Here is an 18,638-nt window from a genome sequence, read left to right on the forward strand (position 1 = left end):
ACAAACATAACTGTGACGGTGGACAACAAAGACTGAATGCTCCCTCTGCTCCGACTGTTTCACGGAGACGATTCTGATGTTCAGACTCTCTCAATCGACACCAGACACGGACGACTAAACCATCCAAGAACCCAGACGTTCCTCGGTTTTTAAAGTTAGCTTGATATTTTGGAAAATACGCTAATTTGTTTTCTTGTCAAGAGGGAAACAACATGATTGATCCCACTCCCACGTGTGTATGGAAAAACGCTTAGCTTACAGATTAAAAACAGGGCAAAAGAAAGTCACATACCGAACCAACTAGGTTCGGATCATAGAGGTGATGGTAGGTGCCTTTTGTTACCTTCCTGAGTCTTTTTGCAAGCTAACCGCCTCCTGGCTGTTGCTCCATATTTAGTATACAGACATGAGAGTGGTACCGAACATTTCTCCTAACTTCCAAAATCTTCCAAAACTTAATTGGAAGAAAAAAAAAAAATAAATAATTTTTTTTCAACTGAGGAAGGTTAAATAAACATGATATAACTTGTATGTTTGTGAGCTTTGGTGGTTCCTGGTAGATGGTTACCGTTTGACAGAGCCACACTAGCAGTTTCGCCCAGTAGCTTCCTATTTCGCGTACAAGTGTGAGAGTGGTATCAATCTTCTCATCTAACTCTTGGCAAGAAAGCATATAAGTATTGTTCCCACAATGTCAAAGCACCCCTTTAAGGTCCTCCGATTCTCTCTACCAGCCTGCCACCTGTGCAGCCCACACACTCAAACTCACTGATCCTCTGAAGCTGTATAAAATGCCTGGCCACACACAAGAGTCTACATATGGACCAACAGAGTTTTTGGATATGACTTCAGCTCACATATCTCACTTTGGCCTTTGAGAGAATAACATTATACACATGAGACCCTAAGATCTCTTCCTCTTCATCTGAGTGAGGCGGACAGGGGAAAGTAGAGTCAACACTGATGGCTCACACATGTGGCTGTGAAAAAGGCAGCTCAGACTTTGTATTTCAAACAGCGAGGAGGAGGTCTGTAGGCGGAGGGACACAAGGCATGACTGAGTGTGTAAATATGCACAAGGTGTTGATGTAGTGCTGAGCGTATACGCACGATCATGCACACATCCTCCTAAGCAAAGCACTGCATGAGGTTCTTGCAGTGCAAACATTACATTAGTAACACATGTGTGGTGGTGTCTCCAAGCTTTGTTTTCATGCTACATCCTACATGGCGGTAGAGGCTTTAATGCAAACCCTTTGACAGGGATTATGGTCATAAAAAAACTGACAATAGATTATGTTGTAGTATTACTGCTTCTGACTTTTCAGCCAGAAAAGTCAGGAAATCTGTATTTTCTGTCATTTTGAGGGCTTTAAAGGGCCAGTTCGCCCAAAGAATATATTTTTTTTTCTCTAAGTGCTTTATCTGTCGATTCAGGTCATTTTAGTGTGAATTTCAAATATTTCAGTCAGTCAGTCTTTATTTATATAGTGCCAATTCATAAAAAAAAAAAAAGCTATAACAGGACACTTTTCACACAGAGCAGGTCAAGACTATATTATTTAAAGGAGTCACCAATGATTCAACAAGTATTCAAGAATCCTCACATGAGCAAACAATAAAGAAATTTAAAAAAAAAAAGCACACTCTCCGTCAGTCTCCATACATAAGGAATATTGTTCACACAAGCTTTGTCTTTCAAATTCAATTTTTGTTGCACTGAGCACAGCAGTAAACTCGTATAAAGCTCGTATAATCAAAGAAACTCGAGAAATATTGTAGCTTGCAGGGGGAAAAAAGTAAAAACCTGTAAACACGACTTATTGATTGGATCTACAGAAAAACACAGAAGGACAATGACCTGTAAGATCACGCCACCTGCCTAAAGTTTGTAGGTAACAATGACTTGGAACCATGAATGTGCTAATCCAACTGGTACATACTTACATATTTCAGTAGATAAATCCTGCTGGTGCCACGAGAGGAAAGGTCAGGGGATCACCGAAGTCACCGGGCTCCAGTTCTGGGGACCACGAATCCATCCAGTAATTATTGCCATCCCTAGAGCGACGCTGCTAGCTTGGCAAAAAAAAAAAATTACATAATTGACACTGTTACTGTATACCGTCATGATGAGGCTGAAAGGAATCACGCAGACCACACTTAGTCATTTTAATATATTTGTATATATTCATATATTACACATTTAATACAGGCACAATGAGAAATCATAAAGTAAAGACAAAAAGTGGCTGAGATATTGGTAAAAATGTACAATTTATGAGAATCATTTACACAATTTTGCTCTCTTTAAACTCTGTTTAATACAACATATAAAGAAAGGAAGAATGTGAAAGTGACCAAAAAAAAAAGGAGCCTTGTGAGTTTATTCTGAACATTTTGTAGGGACAGCAAGAACCAGCTTGCTTTGAATACAATTACAGAATCTGTGTTTTATTTTTAATGCATTCGGCTCATCTGACCAAAACCACTGATATAATTAATTAAGAGAAAACACTATACAAATGTCTGCTGCTACAATTTTAGGATCTTTTGTAAACTCATTCATCTCGACTACCTTCAAATATTTGGCTGATCAAAATTCAAAGTGAGATACAAAGTTTTAGTTCAGACACGACTTAAATGGGCATTTCCTTCAGCTATTTCAGATTAATGTCTGCCTCTAAATTATTATCAGGCTTGAGTCTTAAACCAGGTACTGGGTACAAGAATCATATCAGACATTAAAAACTGGTCATTACATGTAATCACCCTGGCCAGATATGATGAATGAAATCAAATAAATGATAAGTTTCCAAGCAAGATTGATAAAATATGGATATGAGTTCAAATCACCTACAAACCAATGAGTTAAAAACCCCATGGGCCATGTTTTGTAGCACAGCGGACAGTAAAAAATAAGCCTGATTTGCAGTTATTTCCAAACATCTTCTATGAAAGATCATTTGGCCACATGATGCACAGTGTATGAAACTCCTGCCCTAAAATGTTTCATCAATTTTCAATCACAGCTTCTAGGCAACGAATCACATCTCCAGCCATGTCACATATCAATACTTTAACCAATTTAACGTCAATGAAAAATGTCCTACACAACATAAAAGTACTCCATCAAGAAGTACAACAGCCTCTACACCAGCAGCCTTCATTAGTAAGAGACAAGAATGAAGCACCAAGCGCCAAACGTGGCAATTTACCACCCATCCATCCTTTTCCTGTACCCACTTATTGTGCTATTTATAGTTGCAAGAGGCTAGAGTTTATCCCAGCATGCACTGGGTGAGAGGCAGGACAGGTCAGTAACCTATCACAGGGCAATGGCAGTGCTGTGTCACAATATCTAACCACAGTCAACAACACTGGATTACTCAGTGTCAAGTAGTTGTGATAAGGCATTTTCGATCATGAATTTGGCCTCATTGTGCTACTGCTCATTTACATGGTCTACTGCACAGTGAGTGTGTGAGAGGTGAAGGTCAAACTGACCAGTAAGAAATAGAAAAAGACTAAATATAAAAGAGTTCAATGATCAAACTCAATCACAGAAGGCAAACACGAGTCATTCACTTCTGGAAGACAGTCGGGTTGTAAAAACATTTTCCCTTCAACATCCAAATAAAGGAGTAAAAAACACAACTGGCACATTGTTGGTGCTCTTCTCATTAACTGTGCTGTAGTATACAAACAATGATTAGAGAAAAGTTAGATTCAGGCACATTTCTCTAGTAATAGGGCACAAAAGTGGGACAAAAACACTGCAGGTTTAAAAAACAAGGCTGCAAGGTAAATTTGGGGCAATGTCCCTTGATTTTTCTTTAAAGCATCTAACGTTTGACACAAAGTTTTACAGTCAAGGTTGCTGAGCATTCTTTTTCTTTTATGAACAGTAAAAATTAAGGGCTTAAAAATGTAAAGAATGACAAGCTGTGACTTGACAAGGGAAAAAAAAGTTCAATTCTTAAAAAGACCACACTGATTGTTTAAAAAACTCCATGCATGTTATCACAGAGAAATGTAGCTTAAATCTGGAAACCCAAATTCAGGTAAAACATCTGCTGCCTATTGATCCACAGTATAAGAGGAGGCACTGAGGTCAGATTTTTTTTTTTTTGCATTTGTTTGAAAGCACTTCAATGTCACTTTAAAGGTCGAGCTTGTGCCACAAGTGTGTGAGTACTGTTTAAGACAGATTCTACCTTCATTGCTTCATTGCACATGATCAAAAAGACAAATGGTGAGGAGGAGGAAAGAGAAAATTCAGTAAACAGAAGAGACCGGAGAGCTGAGTCAGAGCTGGTCGAGCAGAATGTTCAGTGTTAATATTTACAGTTCGGATGCAGAAACCTTTTTTTCTCCACGCAGAAATGATTTTGTTTAATATCCTTATAGGCCCTTGAAAAAAGTGAATATAAGAGGAAAAAGAGCATCTGAAAGATTGTTAGTGCACTTTTTTTTCTTTTTTTTATGATTTCAAATACAATATAGATTTATATCTAATCCATAAATTGTTTCTGACTATACAAAAGTGAATTGATCAGAAAGCATTATTAGACTTCATATCTACACATTTCCTGAAAGCTCATCTTAGTTTTCTTTTATTTTCTTTTTTTAAACAGTGTTCAATACTCAGTGCTGTTTTATTGTAGTGAGATTCTCGCTTCCCAGGCAAAAGCACGACTGCTCTCAGGTGGATCCAGGGGTTCAGGAAACCTTGAAAAATTGCCAACTTTTGTGTCAAGCGAGATTTTTTTTTTTTTAATTGAGAACCAGAGTGGCGAGTCGCCTCAGCAATCTGCCATATAACGCCCTGAAGAAAAGAGCAAAAGACAGGAGTTTGAGTCGTTGGTGCATTAAATTTGAGGCCATCAGGTACGTATGGATGATCGAGCTTTCTACATACCTGTGGCAAATCTCTTCTTGTTGAGAGAAAGCCTGTATCCAGTGCCCTGCAGCTCCATGTCCACGCCTGACAGGGTGCTCCCCTCACTCATAAACTGCACTGCCAGAGTGGAGGGGTTCGACGGGCCATTTGAGAGCTCAAACTTGGCCCTTAGGGAACCTGCACCTGGGGTCAGACACAAACAAATACACTCTTCACTGCATGCACTGTTTATGAGGGGGATTTTGAGTGTATCGTCTCTAATTGCAAACAAAGCAGACAAAGATGTTCACCTTCATTTTCAGACTTTTCTGAGATGTCATTCAGCTTCCACAGACACTTATTCTGCTCAGCATTCCTAAATAAGAAAGAAATAGCATCATAAGCTGCTTCTTTTTAACTAAGATAGACGGTTTCAGCGCTTTCCACTCATCATACCAAATGGAGTTTGGCAGTGACTGCATGCTGGTGACTCCTCCGTCAACAGGCACTAAAACCTGTACGTTGGTGAGCGGACCAGGGGAGGCCATGGACTCCGGGTTGTATCTGTAGTCTACCCGCAGGTCTGATGTGCTCGGTGTACACTTCCAGTACATGGCCAGGTTGAGAGGAGTGGAATGGATCCCATCAGACAGCACCTGAACACAGCGGTACAGTATAGAATACATGACCAAAGCTGCTTTGAGTTTGAGCAATTAGAGGGATGTTCCCAATATCCTCTGCTGCAAAGAGACTATGTGAAATGTTTACAGAAGTCAGAATCTCCATTTAACTCACAAACATATTTAGCTTGTTCGCTGCGTTGAAAGCACAAGTGTTAAAAACAAAGCTAATGTTCCTCCAAAGCTTTATTGGAAAGCAGTTGTTTGCTGAGCTGGAGTTTGTTTTACACTTAGGTGAGCTTATATTTCATTACATTCCTAGATTTCATGATCCACCACACGTAAACTAAACGTTTATATTTCAAGAGAATTCCAGCCTGATTATGGGGTGGCAGGATGGCCTTCAGTGGTTAGTGAGGCTGTGAGCCAGGTGGAGGGCCAAGGCTTGAAGCTTGATGACAGTGTGGATGAAACTGCTGAAGAATCCCATAACAAAATATTTAATTTTTATTTGTATTTTATGTTATGTTATGCTTCCACTGCTGCACAACCAATTGCCCCATTGGGGTCAAATAAAGTCATTGATTGATTGATTGATACTATTTCTCCTTAATTTTGGAACACGGTTATCAAAAGAAGCATATTTCGCATTATGAAATACAGCCTAGTTGTCCACACGGCTCACTCCCCCACTGTCATGTTCTTTCTAGCTTCATTCTCAGACTTGTCTGGAAGCACTACAGAAAAAATGTTTTCAGAAAGTATTTCTTAACTATAGTTATTTTATCTGGATTCTGTTCTAGGCTCCATGTTGGCTGACTGACCTGGTATTTTAGGATGTCCACATTATAGTAGGAAGATGAGGGATTCTGATCTGAGGCTTTTCTGAGGTAGGATGTCAGTGCTTGCATGTTGAACCAGAAGTCCTTGGAATTTGAGTCACTTTGGGAAGGATCACTGGATAAAAGACAAACAGGACACACACACACACACACACACACACACACACACAGAAAGAAATAATAAGAGGCTCAATTATTCATCTCTCTTCTTGGCTTTGTGTGTCGAGCTCCAATAGCTTGGAAAAAATGATCCTGTTATATCCAACCAGCTACTAAATCATGAATTCCATTTCATTCAATTAGTCCAGCCATGTGGTCTTGGGATAACTGAGAGGAAGCAGAGCAAGGAACAAAACAAAAAAGCAGAAAAAAGATATTATTTTTCTTGACCTTTTGGAGGAAAGGATATAAAACTGGCCACATAAAATTTGCTTTCAGTTTTAAAATGGAACCAACAAATTTCATGTCATATTGAAACTTGCGCCGTGTGTGGTAAAATATACATTAACACCTCCGACTGAGACAAAAGAGGTGAAAGATAAAATATGTTAAATGAAGCAGCTGTTATATGAAGTTTGCTGTTCTTTGCCATCTTAGGGCGTGAAGTATTTCAGAAGAGACATGGGCTGTTGAGAACCTGGCTGTTAAAGTCTGGTGGAAAATACTTCCCTGACAGCTTAATGATAGGTTTATGTCAGATTACTAATTGAATTTCCTCTCTCTGACGCAGACTACATTTCCTCCTTCCTCACTCGTATCATCAAGTACAGATCCCTCTTTCCCTTAACCACGACAAGTTATCAACTCATAAGCTCTGCAAAGCCAGTTTGCATTTTACCTGTTGAGGGCTGAACTTTTCAGGACGCCTCACCTGTATAGTAGCTGTTGGTTGGGTAGGATCTGCTCCAACGTGCTGGTGTTCTTCAGTTTGAATGTGAGCACAGGCGGGGAGGGGTTGGTGGTGAACACCTTGATGATGCCCATGGGGAATGACAAGGTCATATCCCCCGTGATCTTCACAATGCACCTGTGGAATGTAGCCATGTGAATATGAGATACGTCTTCGATCGATCAATCAATACAATCAGTTGGTTACTGTTTGGTTTACCAAAAGTCAGAAAACTGTGAAAGATGTCCGTCACAACCAGTACCCAAAATATTCAATTTTATTCAATAAGCAAAGACAAACAACAGACAAAAGTATTAAATCCTCACGTTTTGAAGCTGGAAACAGAGAATGTTTGGCATTTTTTATCAGGATTATTGTTGTATTGTATCTTATTTTGCTATCTAACTTCCAGCTCAGCTTTTCACCACTATAACTGAGTACAAAGCTACATTGGACATATCTGCTCTAAATATGAATTATTCTTTACGAATGTACTTTTTTTTTTTATGAAGATCTAACCAAAGTAGATATTGAACACACTGGCTTTAGGTTCCTGGTATTTCACATCTCCACTTTTCATCTCCACATATATCTGTACGCTGCTATCGTCTAATATAGATAAAGTTTCTAAACAAACTGTGGGTTGAGAAGAGTCTTCTTTCAGTTACAGTTGGTCCAGGCTATGGTGGTAACGGCCCACAGCGGGTCTCAACCTCGCTCCGTGTCTCTGCTGCATTGCTTATGAAATGTTCCATTTGCTAATCCCTGCAAAAATAAGCCTTTTGCACAGCAGCAATTTAGCAGCAGTTAACCAATAAAAGGCTGTATGTTTTCTCTGCCCCAGTCTATAATCTGCCTCATGTAGGTTATCCACTCTGAAAGAATGGTGTCAGACTAACGCAAAACATTCCACACAAGCAGAGCGATAGGAAGATGCACTCTGCAAAATGCACAACCAAAGATCCACCAAGTGTAGTGCACATTGGACAAGGGACCATGCAGTAAGACACAGAGTACTTTACTCATAACATCATATTTGTTATAGCTGAAGTTCAAATATGGACAAAAATGTGTATGCGTGCAGGTCCATGTCGGGCCCTTTGAGCAGCAAGAGGTCATGTGAGACTCACTTAGTGGGATCAGCTCCTTTGAAGTAAGCATTAACTGACTCTGTGAAGGCCACGGCAATGGGCAAAGCATCTTGGGATGCCAGGGTCACAGGGCTGGGACCGCGAGACGTCCCTGAGAACGAGAAAGTCAGAGTTTGAGGTCTGTTGACTCAGCTGCAGATCAGACTTTTACAACAGCGGGGTCCAAAGCTTACATCAGAATTAGGAAGGTCTGATCATGCAAAAGATTCACTATATAGTCTAGAATATTTGGATTATTGCATTTCATGAAGTCAGTCATTCATACATTACAAGTCAGTACATTCTGTTATTTTTCAAATAAACAGAAATATGGTACGTTTTTTGAGTAAATCGTGCTACAGCTGCTTTAGTTTAAATTATGAAGGGCAGAATTACCTCAGATAGCAAATTAAAACTAAAGACGTGCCACTCAAATCACTCATTACATCATTATTATAACAATAAAATCTTTATCATGTTAGGAGCAGATGCTGTTGACATGAAGACAAATGTGAGAAGAGGTGAATATGGAGAGGACACAAGACACGAAAGAAATGCAATCACTGCAAAGCGACATATCCAGTTGTCCATCCAGCCCATCAAGCACTGCTGTTAGTTTTAGTTAAACACAGAGGAGAGTCCTCTTGTATGAATTTCAACCATACCTGCCGGTGTCTCACAGCGCTTCTCAAAGGTAGGCAGCTTTGCTATGAACACATCATCCTCTTTACGCCATATTAAAAGGCATAAAGAAGGAAAAAGGAGATAAACAAACCCAAAGAGGACAAATGTGAGGAGAGATGATGCTGAGCATGAACTGAGCGAGCTCCTAAATATGTCATGGCAGCAGGTGAGCCCTAAGCTGACAACTCTGACACGATCACAGAGACGAATGAAGAGCTAACAGGCCCTAATGATGACATCCTTAGCAACAGTGAAATGTATGCAGGGTAGAGATGATGACTGTAAGCACCACAGAAAGGAGTGACTCACTTTGGCTTAGTAGAAAGAAAGGGGAGAGGGAGAGCAGTTCTGGCTCTGGGGAGGAGAGGGGGAGAGTAAAGGTGTGCTCAGCTCCTGTAAGGAGAGGAGTCAGGGAAGGGAGGAAGCAAGGAAGGAGAAAGGAGTGAGAGAAGAGGAAAACAGCACACTGTGTTGCAGAGACAAAGGTACAGTTTGTGGCAGGTTGGTGAATAAAGGGAGGAAAAGGAGAATAAACAGTTAAAGAAAAGGGAGATTCTCTACGCACAGAGGTGGCTGAGGAAGCTTACCAACAGTGGGGGTGTTGCCGGCACTGAGTGAGGCATTCGAGGACAAGGAAGAGGAGCTCTCTGCCCGGGCGAGTGGTGCAGTAGGAGGGGGGCTGGCGTTCGATGTCTTGGGTGGGCTGAACGGCCGTACCTGAGTGAGTGAACAGGATGGTTTTAGAGTGTCATTTCAACAGCAATCAGTCTTGTGTTGCACTTATGTTGTAATTACTCACAATCTCATTGATTCCTGTGAGTTTTCCAGTGGGGAGTTTGGGCCTGGAGGAGGGTCGTGGTGGGGGCACAAGGGCTCCAGCTGTCAGTGGGGTTGTAGGTCGGTTTGGTACTGGGACTACAGAAAGAAACCCGTTTTAGGTTTTAATGGTGAGTGACACTTAAACAGAAAAGGAATCGAGCACAAACAAAACACGTGTTGCAAATGTGCTTCATTCAAGCAGATGCAAAACCATCATGCATCTAGCATATAAACTACAATGGCAAAACATGTTTACAGAACAGGAAACACGTTAAACACATTCCAAAATTAATTTCACAAAAAGGAACTTAAAGACAAAGAAGTTGCAAACCAAGCAGTGAGTTAGAGAAGCTTGTCTGTGAAATAAAAGAATGACAAAAACACTCAAAAATACGCAACTGACAACTTCAAATCTGAAATAAATGCACAAAATGAGAACATAGAGTTAAAATAAAATATAAAATTAAAACCAAACCTCAGGCGTATGACAAGTGTCTAGCTTCAGTAATAGTGTTACCATTGAATATTTTGCCTGATGGAGCTGCTGCCATTGATCTATCTGTAATCCCAGAGAAGACATCAGAGAAACAGAGGCTGCCATCTTCTCTGCAGCCTGTCTCTTTGCAGCAGGCTTCAGCTGAGTCATCAGAGAGGAAGCGACTTGACCTGCCAGAGCCGGACGGAGGCCTCTGGAGCTCCTTCACAGATGATCCGGAGCCCTGACGGCGAGGCGGAGCGAAATTATCACTGAAGGCGATCCACTGGCTCTGGGACCAGGACACAGAGGAGAAGGCGTCGACGCTCTTTGGAGGGCTGGCAGCAGCCGGGCTTCTGATGGGGTCAACTGGCTCATTCGGCAAGGTGATGGGGGCGCTCTGGGCCCTCGCTGGTGCGGGCTTGAGTGCTTGGAAAGGGTTTTCTGGCGAGTCCCAGGGGGAGGATGTGGATGAAGAGAAAGAGGAGACATCTTTGGATTGTTGGCTCTCAGCCAGGGGAGGCGAGTGCTCCTGTTGTGGCATCGTTTCAGCTGAAAGGGGCGATGTGATTGACAGAGGCAATAAGCATGACAAAGTGTAGAAGGTAAACCAATCAGACTTTTAGTATCACAAGCAAATTACAACGTGACCCCTCAGCTGTCAAGCAGAATCTTATCATTTCAAAGTCTTTATTCGAAAAAATGAACTCATTTTTTTTACCATTTCAATTCTAGAAGAACAGATACATATGCTTTATTGCTTTTATCTCAAACATGTGAAAAAATACTTTTCTACCAGAGTTTGCTGGCCTGTCTGTTATATACTAAGATTGATACTGCAAGTAAGGTGGTTGGTCTGACCGATCAGCTGTGGTCCTATGTGTAAGAAAGAAGCTGGCATAAGTAATCATACACCGGTGTCAGATCTATAACTAAACTTGCTGCTTTCTAATACAATTTGGTTTCTGAACTGCTGAGCTTTGACACCCCTTTAGCGTGATATTGATGAGTTTTAGATCAGCGGGTAATGTTCAGAACGAGTGATGTGTTATCACATGACTCATCCACTGACATAACAATAGTGCATCTGAATTTGCACACTCAACCCTGTATCATATGAAGTGGATGAGGCTCTATGATGACTTTGTAAAGTCAGAATATCTGGGTTAGTACATGGAGCCAAAATAATAATATTACCGTTGGTGTAACTTTGAGTTAAAACTGTATGCACATTAGTATTAGTATCTTTAGTTAGTGACCGTTGTTGAAATTACTACACATTTTTCTGTAAAATGAAAAAGGACTCACGGCATCTATGTATCTACTGTAGCAAACTGCATCCTAAAATGCATCCTTTTATCAGCAACAAATGTGTAAAGCAGTGAGCCTGATTTTAGACACGCATAAGGACAAAAGTATGAGTCAGTCTGACACTCACATATGTTCACATGCATGTGAAACAAAGAAATAAAGAAATCTCCAAGGTTTTTACATAAAAAGAAACAAAACTCAAACAGAAATACCATGCCAAACAGTAGCTGATGAATGCCTCATGTTGTTCAAACAAGTTTTCCTTGAATGAATGAAGCACCCATGTTTTACCTGATGCCTCTGGCAGAAAGACGTCTGAGTCATTCATCAGAATAGATGGAGATGGAGGGATTGAAAGGAAGATAGAGGCAAGGTCTAACAAGAGAAGTTCAAATAAATAAATACATAAATAAAACAAACCAATAAAACATCACGTAATTTAAACTCGGACATCATTGTAATAAAACAAAAAGCAACGTAAAAAAAAATGTAAAAACAGATGAAAATGTACAAGGAAAATCAAAACACAAAATAAATGGATAAATACAATATATAACATACAAGAAATGAAAAAAAAAATCCACATTTTCACAAATCCTGTTTAATTCAGTGAGTGTTTAATCTTTTTAATTCCTCAGACTAGACTTGTTTAATGTGTCATGTGTACATTTGGAGCTGTTAATACTGCTGCACTGTACACAGGGAGATTTAACAGGCTGTAAGTGGGGACTTAATTCCCATCACCGTATCTTAATCAGGGCACTGTACGATGCTCTTTTGACTTCTAAGCCGAGACCTTTGACAGTAACGAGACACTGTTTGACAACATACGTGCCAGTGGGCTTTATAGCCGACCCTCTGACCTTAACTAGGTGCCAATTAACTGTGGATTACGCTTAACCTAGGCAATGGGTCAGCGCTAATGTCACTCTGTTTAAACACTGGTGTCATGCACGTAAAGCCATGAGAATCACACTAGCAACCCAGTGTGTTTAAAAAACCTTTAAAGTAAAACAAACACTTTTTAGGGAAGTATGACTGTAGAAGCTTTAAGAAAATTAATATGCAACAAAAAGTAATGCATTTACATTTACAATGTTCTACATATATATTCTATATGTGATACAGATTTATATTTTAAAATAGGCAGACACTATTTAATACTATTTAAGCATTGAGAAAAGACAAGAGAATGGAGATCGGTACAAAATCAGAAGATGATTTAGAAGACAAACCGCAAACTGGAATAGAAAAAGCCAGCCATTTTAATTCCCTAAAGTCAAATATTCTGTTGACCTTAAGGGTCAGTTCCTTCATCTGGGTCTGCCCTGAGAGGAAAGGCTCCCAACTGAGTAGCTCAGAAAGAAAGAAAGGGAAGGGGAGGCTACAGGGAGAGTGCATAGAGAGATGGTGAGATCAAGGAGAGAGCAGACAGGACTGGATTACTGGCTCAGTTAAGTGAGTAAAATCCAAAATGTTCACGATTTGGTTGTTCCTTAAAGTTATAATCCTTCTTGAAATTAAACCCCGTTTTTCATACTATATGTGCATAGCATTTCTTCTAAAATAGCCATTCACTGTACTTACAAGTAACCCTCTATACAGTAGCTTGTACTGGTAGTGGCGGAGTCTGCCATTCCTGCACTCAATTCAGATTGCCTACCTAAACATGACAGAGGGATCCACAGGAAACAATGTGTGCATGTAATCCAGCGCAACTTGACTTTATTGATTTCAGCTTCACTGTTCACTCTCTTTACATTGTGCCAGAGCTGGTTAAGTTACTGCCAACTCAACATTTCCTGCTGCTTCACATTAAAAGTGCTTAAGTAGTCATAGAGGCAGTTCTTGTGCTGCATTTCAGTATTTTTTCCATCAGTGGATAATTCTCAATTTTTGCGAGGGATTAATGCAATAAAAATGAGCAGCCAGATGAAGAGCTGGTGACAGGCTGCACACCTCCAGCTACTCAGCAAAATAACCAACTCCTTTTAATGTTTTCTGTTGTGCCACAAATTAGTTGTGAAATCAGATCACTGCTGCAATTATTGCAGAATCTAAGTTAGTTTGGCAGCACTGTAAACAAATATACCATTTGCTCTGTTGTGTTTGCTGTTATTACTAGAGACCATGGGTGTCAACAAATCAACCAAGGCTGAAATCTTACAACTTCTTAATGGAGGTACACATTTTGTTGAGATACTGAGTGAGAATGTATGTATGCAAATTTGGCTTTTGGAATTACCTGTTGATGAAGACACAGAGAGAGAGGAGCCTGTTGCAAGAGTTGGGCTGAACGGGTCCAGAGACAGAAGGTCGTTGTTGGCCAGTCTGCCCAGAGGAGAGAGTGAGAGAGAGTCAAGTCAAACTTCGGCATATTTCAAGCAAAAAGGCAGCACGATCTGAGTCACGAGCAAAAGCATCCACAAAACACATACTAAAACTTTAAAAGGCATAGTAAACATGCAGAAAGTAGTGGCAGTCATGAGCACTTTCATACATACTCATATGATGTCGGCGCTCTGGGTTTTGCCAGCTCATCACCTGCAGTGAGGGAAAAACAAGCAGAAAATTAGAGCCCGCAGACCTGCACAGAGTGATGACAGCAAACACATTTCACAGCAACTAAAACTGAAAATAAAAACCCAACACAAGAGGTTTTCAAAAACCTAGTATTCAAACACACTTGCCAAAAGTCATGTTTACACTACATCACACCTAAAACCAGAAATATAAACTGAGGTGAGAACCATCTGCCATGAAAAGTCAGAGAAATATATTTGCAGTAAGATTTAGGTGAGATACAATATGTATATTATTTATTTCTGTATTGGACACTAAAACCTTAAAATCTTACCCAAATACTGCAAGGGGTTAAGTTCAAGTGTCTTTTTAATGTTATAGTAACACTTTACAACAGGGGATGGAGAGGTTTTGCAAAAAAAAATTGAAAAATAAAATCAGGCATTACTTATGTTATTCTGTGCCCCTTTCTAAAGTGTTACAATACAATGTAAAGATCCACATAAGCAAACTGAAACGGCATGTAAGCACCAGAGGTAAGAGGATACAATTGAGAGGCCCAGAATAGAAATCCATACATGTAGGTAAATTCTTCAAAATAAACTGAAAGTTTGGAGTGAGAGAACACAGTGTCAGTGTAGTCAGCTGGCTCCAATGAGGGGGCAGAGATGAGGGCTGAGGCGGATATTTTGAAGGGAGGGCGAGGCAGGGTCTACTGTAGTGAAAACATACTTACCAGGACCCTGAGCCTTAGAGCTTAATGTAGATACTCCTGTCATCCCTATTGTATGTAGAGTACACATCTATCAGTGCATACCTTGTGTAAACTGGCCTCAAGTTGATCAGCGCTTTAGCTGCAGCATGTGAGCTTCGCACCACTAAGTTACATACAAACACGGTGAGTGAAAGCACGTTTTGAAAAGAAAGAAAAGCATTAACACATAAAAAACACTTCCTGAATTAATGTTCAGTGCTTTTTCAAACCTGCACCGAGACCTCATGATACATGACCTGTAGGTATAACTATTCTTAAAGCATTCCTCAAGCATGTGGGTAAGAAATCAAACACACACAAAACTTCCCTTCTACATACTGTGCCAGTTGGCAGAATGGAAAAGATAATTTCTGACATGTCAAAATATAAACAGCTAATTAAGCAATTAATCTTATTTGTACCATAGGAGGGAAATATCCCTCAAGCTCACATTTACAGAAAGGATCAGTTATTTACTTTTTCTCGGGATATGTTGGTTTTGGCTCTGTGTCTGGATTTTCCTTTTAAAAGACAACCTCTTTAAAAACAACTTGCGCCAAGAAAAATGTAGTTGAGAAGTCGTACAGTCGACCCCCTTCACAGTCATCCACCAACACACAGATACAGAGAGGTCAGACTGAGAAAATACTCACTGGACTGGTTCCTTCGCATCTGTCCCTGAAAACAAAAACAGACATTAATTAATCAAAGACGCATGCGACCCACCACGAATTTTCAACCTTTGCTTGCCAGAAATTTGCTGCATTTGTTGGGGGAAAAAAATCCCAACTAGGACAAAACTGACAAGGCAGAGCTGATTAAACTCTGTGCAGGACACATAAAACAAACTGCTTTTTACACAGTAAAATGAAGTATTTTACGGGTCAGCGTGTTTTTTCTCTGCTTCGTTACAACTTTTGGAAACTCAAACTTCTTCTTTGCCTTTTACATTTCAAATGGGTTGAAACCGTGAGCCCTTTTGATAGTATTTATGATACAATATATAAGATTTCAAATATATAAACCAAAATGAAAATAGGGAGAAAAAGCTTTTAAGGGTTGAAAACAATATTATTAATTACTCCCAGTGGCCAGGGGAATTTTCCACTTCAGAGTTAAAGACAGTAAATCACAGGACTACTCTCAACTCACACATACCAGACGTTAAACCTAGGGTGAAAAATTCAGCAGTGCAAAACCGTGCATCGAAGCCCATACCCTGATCAGTCAGGGACAACGGACAGCGTGCCCCCAACACTTCGCAAACTTCCTTTACGGAGCCTTTTTTTTCCTGGACATAAATCTGACGCGTCATGCTGCTTAACACAAGATATGCATGATACACTCTTGAGGGTCACCAACCCGATGGAAACTTAGAGCATCAATTTCAATAAAGAATTTTTTCGCACAAGGAGAAAGGTTGGAGGGGGGTTGTCAAGGGAGGAGGGGAGAAAAAGAAACAAAATGGGTTTAAGGCACATAGCAAAAGCGTTTAACCACCATAGAGCTGTGAGGCCAGGGTTTAGTCCCACAGGCGCTAAGCGGCAAATGGGTTCAATTACGGCTCTTGCTGGCCACACACACACGACTTCCATTGCTATTTCAATAAAGAGAACACCGCAGAGGGGGAACTGAACAGGAGGAGAAATGAAAAAGACAGAAAAATGAGCACTGAGGAAAAAAAAAAAGAAAATCTCTTAATAATTCACACCAGATGATGCAACTTTCGTCATCACCTTCGATGTATGTTTTAACTTTAATCCAGAACTTTTTGGTAAAAACAAAATAGGAAAAGGGTGTGAAACATAAATGTGAACAGACAGAGAGGAAGGCACACATAATCTAATTCTGGTATTTAAATGCAAATCAGAGTCAGCACACAAACAGCAGTCTGTGTTTTTTTTTTTTTTTGTACTTTTAGGATGAGAAAGTACTTGTGGGTTTGAGTCTCAACAACAACCAAAACCAAACTGCAATGAAACAAGTCAAAGGTTTGAAAGAGAACATCTTTCCTTCTGAATCTTACTACATTAAAAAAGGAAAAAAACCATCCTCTATAAAGTTGTAACTTATCTTTATCATTAATTCCTTGGGTGGAAAAAAAGAAAACATTTGTAAAAAAACTAGGCAACTAACCCCATAAAGTATTCATAAATAACCACAAAAGAGTCCTGTCTAGAACAAGTGGGCACCAATAAAACCAAAAGAGTTAAAGCAAACAAAGAAACGAGGAAAAAAGAGTGAGGTACAACACAAACAGTGAGGAGAAACAGTGGTGAGAGCAGAAGGGAGAGGCTGAGGGAGTGAGCCGGGATGAAGATGCCGTGACAGGCGTTTAATGTGCAGCCGGGGAGTGTGGCGGGTGAAACCCACTAGACCCCCATCGTGACACTGAGCGTGCCCTCTCAGCCGCTCCACAACAACATTAACAACAACAGCAGCTCAGTGCGCACACGGTGCATGTTTGCACACAAGCAGTAGTGGTTTTAAAGTTTAATGGCAGCGGCTATTTTCATAGAGCAGCAGAGAGTGATTCAGAGATTGAGTGATGGTGAGAGACAAGGGGCTGAATGAAGGGCTCCATGACTGAGGTCATGGATCAGACTGGCTTCTGCGTGTGTGTAGGCTGGCCATTGCTGCTAAGCATTCCCTTAAGTGCCTACAAGGAGGGCAGTGAGCATGTGTGTGAGTCTGCAGTTGAGGCCAACAAAATCACATACTTAACTCAGAAATGATTCTTTCTTGATATTTTTTTCTTAAAAGGAAAAATAGGGAAAGTATCCCATGGATGTTTGACATGAAACTGAATCCAAAGTAAAAGCAAAACATGAAATGTGTGCAAACAGGCACCTTAGTGAATCTGAAGTCAATCTGGCGTGTGAAATAAATTAGACATAATACATGTGTCTTTCCAATGTAAATAAAATAAGCCTCAAGAAAGAGTGACGAATGGTGAACATCTACAGGAGGGTTAGTTTGGGATAGGGATAGGTTAGATATTCCCCTGTTGCCCTCTAGTGTTGCAGAAGCAGACTTCTGCTGCAGCAGAGCAGCAGAGCAACAGGTATGTGTTTAGGATTTTAGGTATTTGGCGTATTTTAAGTACGCAGTGAAGCCATACCGAGGTCGAGGGCGACAGGATGATGTTTCCGATGGAGGCTTTGAGCTCGTCTATGGTGGCGCGGTTCTGATGCGTGCCATTGTTTGGCTGAACGGGCTTTATTTCTACGTGGAACTTCCTGGGTTCATCGTCATCCTCTGAGTCGCTGGACGAATAGAAGGAATTCTCTTTGGCATGTGAGCAAAACACAGTTAAGGAGATAACAACAACAGAACAACAGGCACAAAGCAGAGAGAGAGAGAGAGAGAGGGATCGTCTGCCTTCAGCTCTTATTTAGCTCTGGTCTCAGACTGCAGATGCGAGAAGAGGACAAGAAAAAAAAAAAGAAAAAAGCAACAAATCCTTGATGTCTTACAAGCTGGACTGAGCCTCAGAGTGTGAACAGCATCAAGACAATTTAAAAGGATATCATTTTCATTTGCCTCCGGTCTGATACAGAAGCCCTCTGCATCCACTTGGGGGACATTCTACAACATACAAACAGCAAAAGTCTTGTTTAGAGTCAAACTTTGGTGAGCTATTAAATCAAGAAAAGGATTAAATAGATGTTTTGTATTTGTATTCTTTATAATTAAGTTTTAAAACAGC

General features: G+C 40.3%; 1 protein-coding gene across 3 annotated transcripts in view; it reads right to left on the reverse strand.

The window, feature by feature from the left end:
• Positions 1 to 2,167: 2,167 nt before the first annotated feature.
• Positions 2,168 to 18,638, reverse strand: part of LOC139218474 (F-BAR domain only protein 2-like) — a 39,054-nt gene continuing 22,583 nt past the window's right edge. Inside the window, exons 13-28 of one of the 3 annotated variants that reach the window (XM_070850042.1) lie at positions 18,458 to 18,517; positions 18,051 to 18,224; positions 15,583 to 15,607; positions 14,157 to 14,196; positions 13,898 to 13,983; positions 9,847 to 9,962; positions 9,635 to 9,764; positions 9,357 to 9,440; positions 9,029 to 9,088; positions 8,364 to 8,475; positions 7,216 to 7,371; positions 6,327 to 6,459; positions 5,339 to 5,538; positions 5,194 to 5,258; positions 4,922 to 5,086; positions 2,168 to 4,828 (exon numbers count right to left, since the gene is read on the reverse strand). In XM_070850042.1, the coding sequence (XP_070706143.1) occupies positions 4,806 to 4,828; positions 4,922 to 5,086; positions 5,194 to 5,258; positions 5,339 to 5,538; positions 6,327 to 6,459; positions 7,216 to 7,371; positions 8,364 to 8,475; positions 9,029 to 9,088; positions 9,357 to 9,440; positions 9,635 to 9,764; positions 9,847 to 9,962; positions 13,898 to 13,983; positions 14,157 to 14,196; positions 15,583 to 15,607; positions 18,051 to 18,224; positions 18,458 to 18,517 (1,629 nt within the window). In that variant the 3' untranslated portion in view covers positions 2,168 to 4,805. The remainder of the gene's footprint in view (positions 4,829 to 4,921; positions 5,087 to 5,193; positions 5,259 to 5,338; positions 5,539 to 6,326; positions 6,460 to 7,215; positions 7,372 to 8,363; positions 8,476 to 9,028; positions 9,089 to 9,356; positions 9,441 to 9,634; positions 9,765 to 9,846; positions 9,963 to 13,897; positions 13,984 to 14,156; positions 14,197 to 15,582; positions 15,608 to 18,050; positions 18,225 to 18,457; positions 18,518 to 18,638) is intronic. The other 2 variants (XM_070850043.1, XM_070850044.1) reach the window with 2 other exon arrangements.

The sequence above is a fragment of the Pempheris klunzingeri genome, chromosome 19 (assembly GCF_042242105.1).
Source record: "Pempheris klunzingeri isolate RE-2024b chromosome 19, fPemKlu1.hap1, whole genome shotgun sequence".
Taxonomy (NCBI): Eukaryota; Metazoa; Chordata; class Actinopteri; order Acropomatiformes; family Pempheridae; genus Pempheris; species Pempheris klunzingeri.